The sequence below is a fragment of the Mus musculus genome, chromosome 7, assembly GCF_000001635.26.
Source record: "Mus musculus strain C57BL/6J chromosome 7, GRCm38.p6 C57BL/6J".
Taxonomy (NCBI): Eukaryota; Metazoa; Chordata; class Mammalia; order Rodentia; family Muridae; genus Mus; species Mus musculus.
Genome location: NC_000073.6, coordinates 90,373,467 through 90,388,979, shown reverse-complemented (window position 1 = coordinate 90,388,979; position 15,513 = coordinate 90,373,467). Strand labels below are relative to the sequence as shown.

Here is a 15,513-nt window from a genome sequence, read left to right as displayed (position 1 = left end):
AGCATATTTAATGTTATATAGTATGAAATGTTTAGTTATTTATGAGAAATGTCCTGCTACTCACTTCCTGGTATACATTCATTTGTATCTGGTTCTTGGTCGGCTTTTTGATCTACCCAGAAGAGTAACATTGAGAATAAATACCATTTCAATTAAGGATTAAACAGACATGAAAGTCAAACTCAAATGCTAGTTTTATGAAAGTCAAACTCAAATGCTAGTTTTACAACTGAAGTTGCAGAGTTCCTCTGACAGGTTTTCAGCTTGTCGAGTCTCAGTGGGGTTGTTCATTAGCCTCTTTAAAGCCTCCCGTTTAATTAAAAACCTAAGACCCAGGGTAGGAGACCTGAGTTGTCTTTCCTGTATGCTACCCAAGCTCAGCAGGGACATAGGAAGGAACCACTGAACCAAGGGCATCCAAGTTGTCACACGCACCCTGCTCTCTTGCTGACTGATGAGCTATGTGATTACAAAAAGGCCACCTCATTTTTCTGAGCAGTATTTTTTAATCTTCAAAATAAAAACTAAAATTATTTCCTCATCTCTTTCAACAAGGTGGTTGAAAATAAATATAAAATGAGAAAACCTAACTAACTAACTAACTATATATATATAGTTTTATATATATATATATATATAGTTATATATATATAGTTATATATATATAGTTATATATATATATATAGAGAGAGAGAGAGGGTATATATATACCCTCTGAGGTCTTACGCTGTGTTTTGCATAGTAAGTACACATTTTTATGATTATTGCAAGAACAGCTTACAAAAATTAAGAGCTGTCAGCAAATATGAATCATTTGTTTTTTAAGTGCTAAACTGTAAGGATAAGACTCATTCCTGCCCTTCCCCCACCAAGGCTCTACTAGACAGTTACTTTTATAACAAAAGTAATATATAATCCATTGACATGCTTCAAGAGCTTCTGGCTCGTTAATATTTGAAATCAATGAATCCCACTGTCATTCCAAACTCATTTATATAATCATAAGCAGGTTTATCTACCCTGGTCCTGGGGCCCTTTCCTTTGAAGTAAAGACTCTATCAGTTGTGTCTAGAAAGATCTAAATGCTGAGATTTGCGAATCAAATACAAGAACAATTTAACCCAAGAGCCCACTCTACTCTTTCTGCCTTCAGTAAGTTCTGCAAGTCAAAGTTAACCCGAATTAGCTCATACCCACAGAAATATAATTTCCTATTTATAGAAATCCTCATGTTATCACCAGCAGAAGCTTTAAGAATATAGACAATGTTAAATGTACCATGTCAGAATGCTTTTATAACTTACGCACTACATACTAGCAAATGACGTTCTTCTATTTACCCAACAGCTGCATGCCAGTGACGGCCCAAATCACCCCAGAACTTAATAAACAAACAGACATGCAAACACATAGAGATATTTACCATCTTCAGCACTACGCACTAATTCTTCAGGCAGATTATCTACTTTTGCTTGATCTGTTCAGGAGAAATTAACAAATGGTTAATGGGGCTGACCCCTGATGAGAAGAGAACAATGAGACTGTCCCTGGAAGCTCCCCGGAGGAGTTGGAAGCAATTAGTCAAGATGCAGTGAGGGGTGCAACCAAGATGTCTTCCCCCAAATACTTTCTCTTTAGATTAGCTACTTGAGCCAGTGTCTTAGCAGGCGTTTCCATTTCAGCCCGATGCGATGCGGCTCACATCAGCAAACTGCTGTGCACTGACTCCCAAGGGTTAGAGGGTTAGCTCAGAGCAAGCAATCCGCTGACAACAGGGGAAAGCACAGGGCTGAAGCAGCCTTCTATTCTTCTGCAGAGGGTAAGACTCTGGCCATGACTAACACCTTCCCAAACCTATGGTCATTAACAAATATTTGTGTATGTGCATCATCATTTGCATGTGCCTCTGGGAGGCTTGCTTGGGAAGCCAACTTAAGAGATGCAACTGGGGACCAGCTGCTAAGTGGAATCTTGGCAGGCTAGTGTGAGAGTGGGTATCGGTATTTGGAAGAGAGAGAGTGCAAGAATACCCGTCAGCTGACTGTGGCTTTTTTTTTTAACCCTATACATTCCTGAGTACTTTAAAGCTGCACCATGGAAATTGCTCTATGCTTCTCAGACAAGAGGGGCTTGTTTGTTTTGTTTTGTTTTGTTTTTACTAAATAGGATAATTGTTGTCTTTTTCATTTTCTTTTCCCTCAGTGCCCATCACTAACAAAAATGAAGGACAATCATAGCTGTCCAACAAAGGACTGGACATGCCTTTTCTGGAAGCATCCGGGCAGATATGGGGGTTGGCCACCTGTTGAGGAGGCTTTAGAGGGGATTTTGATACTGAGAAAAATCAAAACGAGTGACCTCCAGGGTCCTTCCCAACCCTGAAATTCTCAGATCCTCCGGAGGGTTAGCCCTGCATTCTGAGTTGGGAATATTGTCTTCCACGCCCCGGGAATCTCTGAATTTTAGGAATTGTTTTGGGGAAGTAGCTTTTCTTCCCTTCTATTTAAATCCCGACTTTAAAGTTTAAAATCTCAAACTGTGAATTCCTAGAACTTCATTCTAAGCCGGACAATGTCAGCCATCAGTTGAGTTTGGCAGCAGTTAATTTCTATTTAACAAAATTTCTTATGGCCATCTGAGACCCCGGGACAGATCATAACTTCGAAACAGTTGGAACGAAACTCCAGAGACCGTGACTTCTAAATCCACTAGTCTGGCAGATAACTCCCAGAGGACATTCTGCCATATCTAAAGACCCCTCCCTGCCTTCAGCTGTTAAAGCGACAGCCTGTGTGGAACAGTGCTCATCAAGTACTTCATGTTAGTCATTGGCCAGGACCAAAGGAGCGTGTGAGTAGAAAGGAAGTGACAAACAAGTAAGAAAAGCTCCTGAAGTCAGGGACTAATTAAATCCATCTCATGGGGCATTTACTGTCATATGTAAAACGGTCACTTTATGAATACTGTGGACAGCAGTCTATTGTGAGCTTTGGGTCTGCTAAGTAATACTAAAGGTATTTTTACCTCTTAAATTCCATTTTCCTCAGTTATAAAATGGAGACAACAATTCATCTTTCATGGGCAGGTACTTGTGGAGAAATTCTTAGACAATTTGTTGAACATAATATTCAATAGATGCTATTAGTACCAATTTCACTAGAACCACTAGTAGTATGATTCTTTAAAACTCTACTTACACTTTTACTGAGAACTGTGTATGAATATTCGCATATGTATATGTATGTTGGTGTGCACACACATGAGGTATACACACACATGCTTGAGGATGCCAGAGGTTGGCATGGGCTGTCTTCCTTGATCACTCTCTACCTTATTTACCGAGGCATGGTCTTTGTCTGAACCTGACATGATCTTCTGACATGGCTACTCAAGCTAGTGCGCTTGCCCTGGGGCTCCCTTGTCTCTGCCCATCCATTGCTGGGATTACAGACGTGTGGCCATTCCCACCAGCTTCTCTGTTGGTCCTAGGAATACAAACTATAGTAGTCGTGCTTGTACTTCAAGTACTTTATCCACTAAGCCACCTCCCCAGCCCTGTGTGTTTTTAAACACTCAAACTGGGATCTAACAATTCGAGGAAATCTAGTTTTCTCATCATTAAATACCATGAATTATTTTAAAAGCAAAGTTGCAGACACTGAAGAGCGAGCCGCCTGAGCACACATGGGGAGGGCTCGTCTCCTCTGTGACCAACCGCTGCACTGGAGGTTCCAGTGCATGCCAACATGCAGTGAGACCACAGAAGAACACGCAAGCACACAAGCATGTGTAAGCTTAGGGGAAGCGTGGACCGTGGGACAAACTTTATTCTCACTTGATGAATCTGATGGAATGTCTTCTAGACTTTTGGAAGGCAATTTCCTAGCAGCTCTTCTTTCCAGAGTTTTCAAAACAGGGCTGTGCTCTTCTTCTGAACCTGTTATGAGACAAAACGGATGAACACTGCACACTACCAAAGCAAAGGCTCCCCCAGGCAGCAGAGGGCAATGAAACAGTAGGCAGAAAAGAGAAAGTAGCACTGCCCTGCCCCGCCACGCCCCACCCTGCTTCCCTCTTAAATACTTCACCAAAGAACTGGAAATATTCCCATTACCAATATGCCCTTCAAAAAATTTTTTCCTGGTTATTTGTGATCATAAACCAATAGTACTGAGGTGACCACACTAATACAGAAGTGCTGAGGAATTCACACTCTCTGATGTATTCACACTCTCTGGGCTAGTCACACTTCTATTTTAGGCACATAATTTATCAAGCCACACTTTTAATCTTCACACTTAACATTCTAGTTTTTGAAGACAGCCATGAAATAATTCTGGGGCCATAAAACAAAAAGTTAGCAGCAAACCACAGAAGACAGGATTCAGATGTGTAACATCTGTGTATGGTTGAGCGCTCGCTCAGCTGGGGAGTTCTCCAGATCAACAGATGTAGGTTTCCTAGATCTCAAGACTCAGGAAAACTACCAACACTATGGCAATGTGTGTAGCCATTCTTGTAGTGCACTGATAGCTTACTAAGTACAGATTTATATGGGCCAGTTTTTTCTCCTAATTCAAATTGAAGGGCAGTTTTGTAAGAGAATATCTCCACTGGATTAGTGGAATGGTTTTATTCTTGTTCATGTTTAGTTTTAGAAATTATTTCACTTTTCTGTTTTTTTTTTTTTTTTAATTTTTTTTAATCAGCAACATTTGCTAAACTTGATTGATTGGAATTACATATGGATCCTTCAGTCACTGGTCAAGAAAAGATGCTATAGCTGCTTGCAAAACAAACAAACAAAACCCAAACAAACAAAGAAAAACCCCCTGACACCTCACGAGTCAGCCACTTACTTAGTAAAGCCCATCTAGGTCCACTGACGCTCTCAAACCACAAGGAAGATGAGCAACTGCTGTTAAGCAGCTTTGGCTAAAATGACCCTGCCAGAGAGCACCCTCTCTGCCTCATTGCTCTGATCCGGTAACTTCTCACTCCAGTTTGCTCTGGGGTGTTTCTGCCAAAATGCCCAAGAGTTGATCAACATCAAGTCAAGCCAAGCCCTGTGTTCTATGGCTGGGTTGAAAGCAGAACCCCCAGTGCTCTCAGATGGATGTAGCCATTGAGTAAATGGCTTTCAAACTTCAGCCAAGGCAGCAGAGCCAAGCAATACCCTTAGGTGGGATCAGGTGGCCTCATCTTGCTAAAACATATTTGAGAAAGGGGAAATGTTCTTGCAGGAAAACGGAAAGAGAAAAGAGAGAAATATGGGAGGGGGGCGGGGAACCCACAGCACAAGGAAAGTTGCTGCCCTGTGTTTGGCCCTGGATGTTAACTGCACCAGTGCTAAAACGCACCGACTCTAAATGCTGAGTTTCTGTCCATTTGTGGTACTTTCTCACTGTGACTTTTACTAGAGACATCTGTGAGGAGTGCCAGCTTAGAAATTTTAATTAGTTTCAAGAAAACAACTGCTTTAAGTATCTTAAAGGATTTTGCTAATCTAAAAAAAAAGTTATTTAAAAATACTGTCAGAATCTAACAGTTTAATAGATTCTATGAGATGATTCTGAAACACAGCCTTGTGAGAAAAGCTGTTTTTATTCAAATTATCCAAATAAAGAAAATAGATAAAATGTCTTTCTCTAATTAAGAAAGGTTTGAGAGAACTAACAAAAGAAGAATATTGTTCTGGAACAATATCAAAATGACCCCAATCTTTAAAAAGTCATCCTTTGCACATGTATCTCATTAAGCAGACTCTTCAATGGAGTAAAAATTCTCAAACACTCACTGGAGGTATTTCTCCAGTTCTCCCGGTTAGAGCTGGTGTTCCCATCTGAAAACTCATATTCTGAGCATGCCTCTGGCCCTTGCTCTTCCTCTTGTCTCTTATATGGTGTTGCTAGTACCAACTTAACTTCCCTCGTTTTTATAGCCTTTCCTTTTGTTTCCAGAAGAACAATGGAGTGCTTATTTCTGGACACACTCATTTCTTTAGGAGCTTCTTCAAAGCCTGGTTCCTGGGAAGCCTGTGTTTCTCCTGTAATGACCTTTTCTCTGCCTTTGTCCTCTACAAATTGTATAGTTCCATTGGTCTCTATTTTATGGTCTTCATGAAGTTGTGAGCATTCAGGGACCTCAAACCCACTTTTGTTATCCTGGACATCTATCAATGGGCCAGTCACAGCTTCATCTCCTCCTAATTGCTTATCACACTGGCTGATTTGAGATTCCAAACCACTACATGAAACCTTCATTTTAGAGGCTCCTGGGCCATCCAAAATATGATGGGGTATTTCCCCCATGAACCCTGCTTGCTCTACTTGCGAAGGCTGCTTCTCTAAAGTGTCTCTTCTCCCTGATGCCTGGAGCTGGCAAGGTCCTTCCGACATCTCTTTAAGAAGTTTCTCAAGACCAACATCAAAACTACTCTCAGTTACTGATGGAGCCTCAGCCTTCTCTACAGTTTCTTGTATTTCTGTAAGATGGAATTCAGAAGAAAGTTGATGGGACATCTCACAGCTACCTGTTAAGGCTGATGGAGAAATAGTCATTGTATCCTTTTTATCTTTTGACAGGGATGTTTGTAGTGTTTCCTTCAGTAGTTTTTCCAAGCCAGCCCTGAATTCAGGGTACTGTGACTTGGGCTGAATGACTGTTTCCCTCACTGTCTCTGCCACTTCCTGAAGTAGCCTCTGGCCATACTGAGTTACAGTAGAAGTGGGTGACATAGTGGCATGTGCTGATGGTGACATTCTGGCAGATAAGTGAGACCGACCTTCATGAGTTGTATCAGGAACCGTGCAAAAAGAATGGAAGTCCTTATTTGGAACAACAGGGTCTGGAGCAGGCCATAGGGGACTCACTCTCTGAGGACATGAGGGTGTACCTGCTGTCTGCTCTCTTTCAGGGAGCTTGGCGTCCACTTCTCCAGCTTCTCTAAGTAGCTTTTGTAACACAGCATTTACATCAGTTGCTGCTGGTTTGGAAGGAAGAACAACTTTCTCTATAGCCTCCGAAATTTCCTTCTGAGAAGGCAACGTGCCGTTCTCAGATGGAAGCTGAGCATCCCAAGATAAAGACATATCTGCTGGAGAACTGGAAACTCCATCAAAACAATGGGGAAGCTGAGCCAATGGAGGAGAGCCTTCTGCAGCCAACTGAAGCATAGCTTCTGTGTTACAATGTTTGTCCTTCTGGATGAGATCTGCACCTGCCAAAATTCCAACACCCTGTGGAAAAGGAGCTGTGATCTCTCTCTGATCTGCTGAAGGACTGTGGTTCTCTTTCATCCACTTTTCAAACAATAGGTCATCTTTAAGCGGGGAGATGGGTCTAGTAGTAACAGCTTCCAGCGGGGATTGTAAGGGACTCAATGGAGTTCTAGTTGATTCCTTTAGGAGTTTGTCTACACTACAGTCCTGCTGATTTCTTCTTTGGGGCTCTTTGGGGCTCTCCCTGAGCCCTGTGACTTCTTCCTCATCCTTGGCAAAACTTTTCCCATTTTCAGAAACACCTACTTTGAGTGCTTGCTGTTCATGAACTTCCTTGCCAGAAGTCTGGCTTGCTGGTAATGTGGCTTCTGCCAGCAACTTCTGTAACCTGTCATTGAACGTGTCTTTCGAGACTTTAGGCAAAATGCTTGTTTTCACTATGGATTCTTGAATCTCTTGCTCTGAGCAAGCCTTTTTAATCACCTGAGTACCAAAGTATTCTGTATTTTTTCCTTCATTTTCCTTTGAAGGCTCAATTGAGAGTGTTTTTTGCGGAAATATGGTTTCATCTGGTGGTTCTTGAGGCATGCACTTAAAGTTTAATTTCTCCATCTCTTCTGCAGCTATAACATTTCCCTGCCTTAAGTGTCTTCCTTCTTCTACTTCCTGGGTCTTTTCTCTTGATAATTTCATGGCGTTAAACTCCTTGGATTTCTGGATGTTCAGTGGCACAGAAGTTTGTTTGTTTGTTGCTGTATTATTCCCATCATTGTGTTTACTGTTTACATTAGCTCCCAGGCCCCAAAACTTCCTCAGATTCTCAAACTGAGAGTGACTATAGACTTGTTCTGTATTGGGTTCATCCATTCTTTCTCTTAGGGACAGAACTTTGAAGCTGCCATTTGATTTATCAATCACAAGTCTGTCTTTCTCCAAAGAAGGGTGTGTTTCATTCCCCATAGTTTGAAGTTGAGTTACTTTATCAGACTGGTTACCTACAGCATAGTTTTTGGATAGACCTGACATCAGGGGCCTGGTTGTTTCAGGTTTATTTGAGGAATCAAAACGTGAGAGATGGGGTGCTTGGCCATCCTCATCAAAGACCACTGGTTTAGCTGTGACTTCACTATAGTCACTTTGACCTGAAGATAAACTGCCCAGGGACATGACTTGTGACTTCCTGGGCTGGTGTGCTTTAGCAGAAAGCTGCTGGCTGCAAGAAGATGTGAGCTGTGATGCCTTTAACTTAGCACCAGCTTTGCCTCCTTCCCAAAAAGATATTCGGTCGCTCACTCGCTTGTATTTCTCTCTCAGCACTTGGTTCTTGGGGTCCTCACTGGCTTCTTTTTGGTCCTCAGGCTTCTTCCAAGAAGATCCATTGTCGGCAGCCCCAAGGGGTAATGCACTATTCTCTGTCTCTAGGGAAGATTTTAGGAGGGAAGTCTTCTTGGTTTTGCTTTTCCTCTCTGTATCATCTTTCAAAATAGAGCCTAGGACAATTACTGAAGAGTCTGAATTTATATGTGTGCTCCCCTTACTTTTTTGAGGCAGATGGAATTCGGTTTCTTCTTTACCTAAGCTTTCAGGATGGTTAGTGTTCCATGGGACTTGGGCTTCTGAATCAGACCTTTTCAGAGCCCTGAGCAGGTCGTCACCGTCTGCAGGAAGGGTCCCCACTCCTTCTGTACTCTCCAAACCTTGGCTACCACCCTTGTTTTCATTCCTGCGACTTGGGATTCTGTAGGTTTCAAATCGTTGCAGTGTATCTGGACCTTCCTTGTGGGTGCCTTGTTGGGACAAATTCTCAGAGTTAGACTTGAGAAGTGCATCACTATCTTGGCAAGTTACAGAAACCAGCATAGCTCCTTCTTCTTGGAATGCCAAGTCAGACCTCACAGGCTTCAACTTAACTTTAGTGGGCATTGGGACTTTTGAGTCGTCTTCTTCCAGACAGGTATTGTCTGTCATCAAGGCGTTGCTAATCTGTGCTTTTGAGTCTGTTTGCTGTTTGAGATCTATTCCTTGGAGATGTTGGAGGGATGACATAGTGTCCTCTGTATGAGAACTTCGGTTAAACCAGTCTAGGACTTTAGATATGGACTCGTCAGTTGTCTTCCTTATCTCTGTAGCACATGGACCCACATGTGAGGATGTCTGAGCAGTGAGAGCCTTGAGAAGGGGCTTACCTTGCCGATGGTCTCTAAAACTGTGGTCTGCTGTCTGTGATGGCTCAGGCTCACCACACTGAGTCAGTTCATCTGCAACACAGAAAGGCTTTTCTAAATTAGATAATGTTTACAGGACCATTTTTCAGTCATTCATACTACCTTCTAAAAAGGGCACTTTAGACAGTATTAGCTGCCCATATCAATATCTTTTAGGGAGTTTAGTATAAGAAATTTTAATTAACTATTCTAAAAAAAACCAAAAAACAAAACACCTTGTAACAAGAGAGGAAGACAAATGTAGACCCCTTCAAATAGTGTGGAGAGGTACTAAAATTTTCACTGGGGTCCATGGAATATGTTTTAAAAATCATGTGAGCTTTGCACTCTGCTCCACATTATAGTTTAAGTACTAATCTTCTCCAACGTCAAATATTTGCATAAAACTGAAAGTCCAGCAATGGATGACATACTGGTTTTTATGGCTTTGCCCACCCAAAAGGGGATTGTCATAAGCCATAGGGGAAGCTTCAAGAAGCACAAATTGAAGTAATTTCAGGAGTTAGAAAAACAACTTTCAAGTAAGACTAAACAATGAATTCTTTCCAGAACACTTGGATAAGAAAACGAGAATCTTCGCATTCCTGGGCCTAACTCCTGATGTATTAAATCAAAATCTCTGAAGCCAGGTCCCAGGAATCTTGACTAACAGCTGTCCTGGTGATGGGCTTCATGCTAGGGTCTTAGACCTCTAATCAGAGCAGCCTCCTCCATTGCTTCTTGGTCCCTTTCTACTTTTCGGCTGTCTGAAGTTAGTTCTGTAAGCCAGGCCAACTGAACTGGTTGCTTGTTGTCAGCTAAGCAACTGGCTTGGGCTCTAAAGAAGAGTGTTTAGATTCCTTGTGAGCCTTAATTAGAAGGCCCATGCATTCTATAAGAACTCATTAGGTATTTCCTTAAGCTAGTGGTAAAGGCTCACAAGGTTTAGGGCTTTCCTTTAAAATGCTAAGCTGCCCAGTAGAGGGAGAGAATCATCCTAGCATAAGATGAGCTGAATGTTTTACAGTCAGCCACACTTTCAGATCAATAAAAACATGTTGGTTTATAAAATTCAGTCTTTAATTTTAATCAACTCTGACTAAATGCAAAAACATGAGACTTGCACAATACTGATACATAGCCGATATCAGCTTTCTTACTTAAGTACACATTGAATCATTAAATATTTGACAATAATTGTGAAAGTCTTAAAGGATTATATGTCTATTTACAGACTATTTAATAACGAGGAAAACATTTGTGATAAACTCTTGGCTAAAATAAGGAAGTCTTGTGGGTAGGGGTTAGAGATGGCTCAGTGGTTAAGGGCACTGGCTGTTCTTCCAGAGAACCTGGGTTCAATAGCATCCACATGGTGGCTCAAAGCCATCTGTAACTCCAGTTCAGAGATTTGACACCCTCTTTTGGCATGCAGACCATGGTGAATGGGCATAGAAGCAGACAAAATACTCTTGTGCAAAATTAAAAGTAAATCTTAAAATGTCAGGGTAGTATAAATACAATTTATGAAATATATACATACCTAAAAATTTTAGCAGGGTGTATAACTACAAGTTAGCAAAAGTTACTATTGAACAGCAATATCACAGATGAGTATTTTTTAAAATATATGTGTGTGATTCTTCTTAAATATTTTACATATAAAGTTGTTATATTAAAATAAAAATATTTCTTCAAAAATTCTATGGTGGGTAAGTAGTATTTCCTTCTCTCTGAAGAATTCTTCTGTGTTGTTTTTCACTGTGAACATAAGCTGAGTCTTGATTGCTCTGACTCTTGTGACTAAAGCCAAACCCTCAGAAATTTACAGGGAGTTCTTTGAATGTCCTAGTGCCTTGTATAGATTATTTTAATAGTCAAACAGTGAAAAGGGCTCTTAGTGAATGGGCATACTTTTAATATAGAGTGTATATAGGCACTCTCTGAGACCAGGAAGGCTATTAGCCTATCAAAAAGAGCTTTGTTGACAGTATTTTCTTGAAATGATCATGATTGTAAAATCTGATGGAACAAATAACTAAATACAAAATGACAAGGACGACCTGGGAGCAAGCAGGTGTAGTTTCAGAACAAGGAAGTCTTGTCACTTTCTCCTTATAATGTATAACAAAGGGAAATATTATCCCTGGACTTTTTCATCCTTAAGATAAACATTTAAGTCAGTGGTTCTTCACCTGTGGGTCCAGACCCATACCCTACACATCAGATATTTGCATTACAATTCATAACAGTAGCAAAATTACAGCTACGGAGTAGCAACAAAATAATTTTATGGTGTATGTCGAGGGATGTCGCCACAACATGAGGAACTATATTAAAAGATCACAGAATTAGGAAAGTTGAGAACCACTAATTTCAGTAAGTGCCATATGACTATTCGCTAATGTTTGGGCAATCATTTGGAATTTCTTATAAGAATTATCTGATTACTTGGAGAAGCACTTGTTAATTTTTTTAAAAGAAGTTCTATCATATCCAAATAATTTAAATGTGCAAAGAGCAAAGGAGCCTTGTCTCAGTGAGTGGGCTGACTCAGACATGGTTGAAGCTACAGGGCTAAGCTAAAGTTCTTCAGAATCAACCTAAGGATAACGAGAGAAGAGGTAACTTGATTTCAGCTATTTTAAAATCTTAAGACTTTACACAAATCACAGGATTAGATGAAGACATAATCAAGATGGGAGAACGTACAAAATATTACATTTTCAATTTATGTTTTTCAAGGCCCAAGAATGATGCAGAAAACCTAGAGGGGACATGGGAAGGTAGTTTGAGGCTCACTCACTCAAAAGTACTCAAAGTCTAGTTTCGCAGCCTTATACTAGTAAATAATGATGTGTTCACTCTATGCAAACATTTTAGAGTTTATGTAATACTTACTCTGTATACTCACTTTTGTTTAACTCAAAACATTGTTATTTGTATATGTGATTTCATTTGTTGTTGTTGTTCTTTTTGAAACAGAGATAAAGATTCTTTCTATTATGCAGGTCTGGATTGCCTGGAACTCTTTACCTAGGCCTTTGAACTCACAGAGATCCTCCTGCCTTAGCCTCCCAAGTGGGAAACTAAAAGCTTGTGCCACCACACCTGGTTGATTTCATTTATTTTTCATTTTGTATTTTTAGGATCAACTGTAAGGGAACTCATATTAAACATGAGTTAGACACTGATTCTTTTGGCAATGGTGATAATTTAGGAAAGCTACCAAATGGCAGCTCTTTGAAATGTAGCTGGGATGCTTAAACGAAACCTTGATCTTCTACAGGAATGGCTAACCTGATCATTTCACCAGCTTGTCTGGTGAAGCCAGCTTTTGTAACCTGCAATGACAACTCTTACCGGAAGGGCTTTTGGACAATTCTGATGGAAGCTTTGTAAAATGTGATGATTTCTCTTGTTGCCCATTGATGACGGATGAACTCTCAACACACTGAGGTCCTGTGGGTAGAATGTCTGAATGACAAGGGATCTCATCTCTTGGAGCAGACCCAGAAGACATCAGCTGTTCTCTTTCCCTTCCTGAATCGCTTGGGCTTGACACTAACTGATAATGAGACAAAGGTGTTTTGTGGGAGAGCTCTGGGTGATTCTGAAACTCCTCTATGTCCCCTGCATCTTCAGTTCCATTTTGCAACTGGTCAGATTCTAAAACAGTAAATTCTCCCACTTCCTGGCCAAGGACGGGTCTAGGACTTTGTGGAAGCTCATTCTTCACGGCAGAGAATCTCACGTGCTTTAACGGCTCTAGTGAGCTTGTGGAAGAGTCGTCTTCTAAAGAAAATTCCTTCTCAGAGATTCTCTCGTGGATGGTTAGGCCAGGTGATAGGATTTTGCTTTTCGGATCAAGGTTGTAATTTAAACGGAGGGTCTCTGAGTCCGTGCTGCTGGAACTGGAGTTGCGCTTTAGGATCCCTCTTGGAGCCCCTCTCGCATTCAGGGAGTCCCTCCGTTGTCTGGGAAAAGACTGGTTATCATCTTTCTCTAAGTCATTTGATTTGTAGATCAGTTTTCTGGCTTTGGGGATTGGAGCTTTGGTATGAGACGCATTTTCAGGCTCTGTGGATACAGTTTGCTTTGGTTTCTCTAACTGCTGACGTGGCATATCTGGGATAGATGACTTTTCTTTTGATTCTGACAACTCACCTGAAAATTAAAATATATTAGGTGATATATTAAGTGGAGAGCAACTCTACAATTTAAGGGAGACCTAAGCTTAGTCTGCATCCAGTAAGCACTATGGAAATATTAAAGATGGTAAGGGGGGCTGCATAAATGCAGACCTAATGGGAAAAGCACTTACAGACCTGCATGTTAGTACACAGATGACTTCCACAGTAGAAACGTTATTCTATGACACTACAATGGCAACACACAGCATTATACATTTGCCCAAAGCCATGGAATGTAGAACACCAAGGGTGGCTCCCTGATGTAAACTATTTACTCTGGATGACAAAGATGTTTCAAGGTAGCTTGTCCGTGTGTTGTGTGATATGGTAGTTTGAATGAAAGTGGCCTGCATAGGCTCATATATTTGAATGTTTTCTGCCTACTTAGTGAAACTGTTTGGGAAGGATTAGGAGGTATGGCCTTGCTGGAGGAGATGTGTGACTGGGAATGGGCTTTGAAATTTCAAAAGCCCATCCATTCCCAGTTAGCTTCCTAGCTTCCTCTCTCTCTCTCTTTCTCTCTCTCTCTCTCTCTCTCTCTCTCTCTCTCTCTCTCTCTCTCTCTCTCTCACTTTCTCTCTCTCTCTCTTCTCTATTTTCCAGTAAGACATAGCTCCTAGCTTCTGTGCCAACACTATGGCTGCTACCATGTTCCCTCCATGATGTCATAAACTCACCCTGTGTAACTGTAAGCAAGCCTCCAAATCATGGCATCTCTTCACAGCAATGAAAATCATGAAAGCTTTATAACTTTCATAGTTATAAAAAACATGCCACTCTGGTAGCAGATGCTAACCATGAAGGAGGATCTGCACGTGTGGGAATAGGGCATATATAAGTATTGTATATACATTCGGTTAAGTATTATTTTAAACAACTCTTCTCTTAAAACTGATGTACAAAAGCTGGTAAGATGGTTCAGAGGGTAAAGGCATTTTCCACTCAAGTCTGGCAAACTGAGTCCAATCCCATGAAATCCACAAAAAGTAGCCAGAGAGAACCAAGTCCACAAAGTTGCTATCTGACCTCTATATGTGTGCACACATGGGATGCGAAAGTACAAAAGGCACTACGAACATATAGAGAGACGATTAAAGAGAAAGGAAAGAGAAACAAAATGAAAATATAGAGAGAAGCAAAAATATCACATATTTTTCTTATGTGAAATCAAGGTGTGCGTGCGTTCGTGTATGTGTGTGTGTGTGTGTGTGTGTGTGAAATAAAGGCTGAAAGTGGGGGGGGGGTATTTTCCACAAGTTGGAGAACTAAGCAGGAGAGGGAAGGATGGAGGGAGGCAGTGGGAATTAATGCAAGCAAGATACAATGAAATATATGTGTAAGATGTCATAACAAGATTTCTTGTATGTAAAAATTATTGAAAATATTACCGTGCTTTATTTGCTTGGTGACACTTTTTACTGATTATAAAAACATTGCAAATAGAGTTTGAAGGGGCTTGAAAGATGTCTCAGTGATTAAAAGCACTTGTTGTTTTTACAAAGGACCTTGGTTTAATTCCCAGCATCTACATGGTGGCTCACAACCATCTGTAACTCCAGTTCCCAGAAAATCTGATGCCCTCTTCTGAACTATGAGGGCACCAAGCATGCATAAAATAATTTTTGAAAACTTTTTAAAAATTTCTCAAAGGAGGCTGAAAGAAAAATACAAACACCATCTTTTAAAATTATATATTAAAACCATAAAAAGTAACTCAATGCTTAAAATAAAAATTCCAATACCTAAGACTAATGTCTTATCAAAAAAGTTTAAAAAGAGCTAACATGCTCCAATGGCTTTTTTCCTACATGATATTTGTGTATTGTAAAGTGTACCCAATGGGAAACATATTAAGACAGGCTAATAGAAGGTTCTAGATCACTGTCCAACTCTTTC

At 40.6% G+C, this 15,513-nt stretch overlaps 1 protein-coding gene across 16 annotated transcripts in view; it reads right to left on the bottom strand.

Annotated features, from left to right (window-relative positions):
- Sytl2 (synaptotagmin-like 2) overlaps window positions 1-15,513 on the bottom strand; it is a 108,509-nt gene that overhangs the window by 21,740 nt on the left and 71,256 nt on the right. For 3 of the 16 annotated variants that reach the window (NM_001289583.1, NM_031394.3, NM_001289584.1), the window contains exons 7-11: window positions 12,788-13,591; window positions 9,407-9,478; window positions 3,836-3,937; window positions 1,424-1,477; window positions 65-112 (exon numbers count right to left, since the gene is read on the bottom strand). In NM_001289583.1, the coding sequence (NP_001276512.1) occupies window positions 65-112; window positions 1,424-1,477; window positions 3,836-3,937; window positions 9,407-9,478; window positions 12,788-13,591 (1,080 nt within the window). Of the gene's footprint in view, window positions 1-64; window positions 113-1,423; window positions 2,026-3,809; window positions 3,938-5,797; window positions 9,479-12,787; window positions 13,592-15,513 lie in introns of those variants that run through there. The other 13 variants (XM_006508360.4, XM_006508358.3, XM_006508356.3 and 10 more) reach the window with 9 other exon arrangements.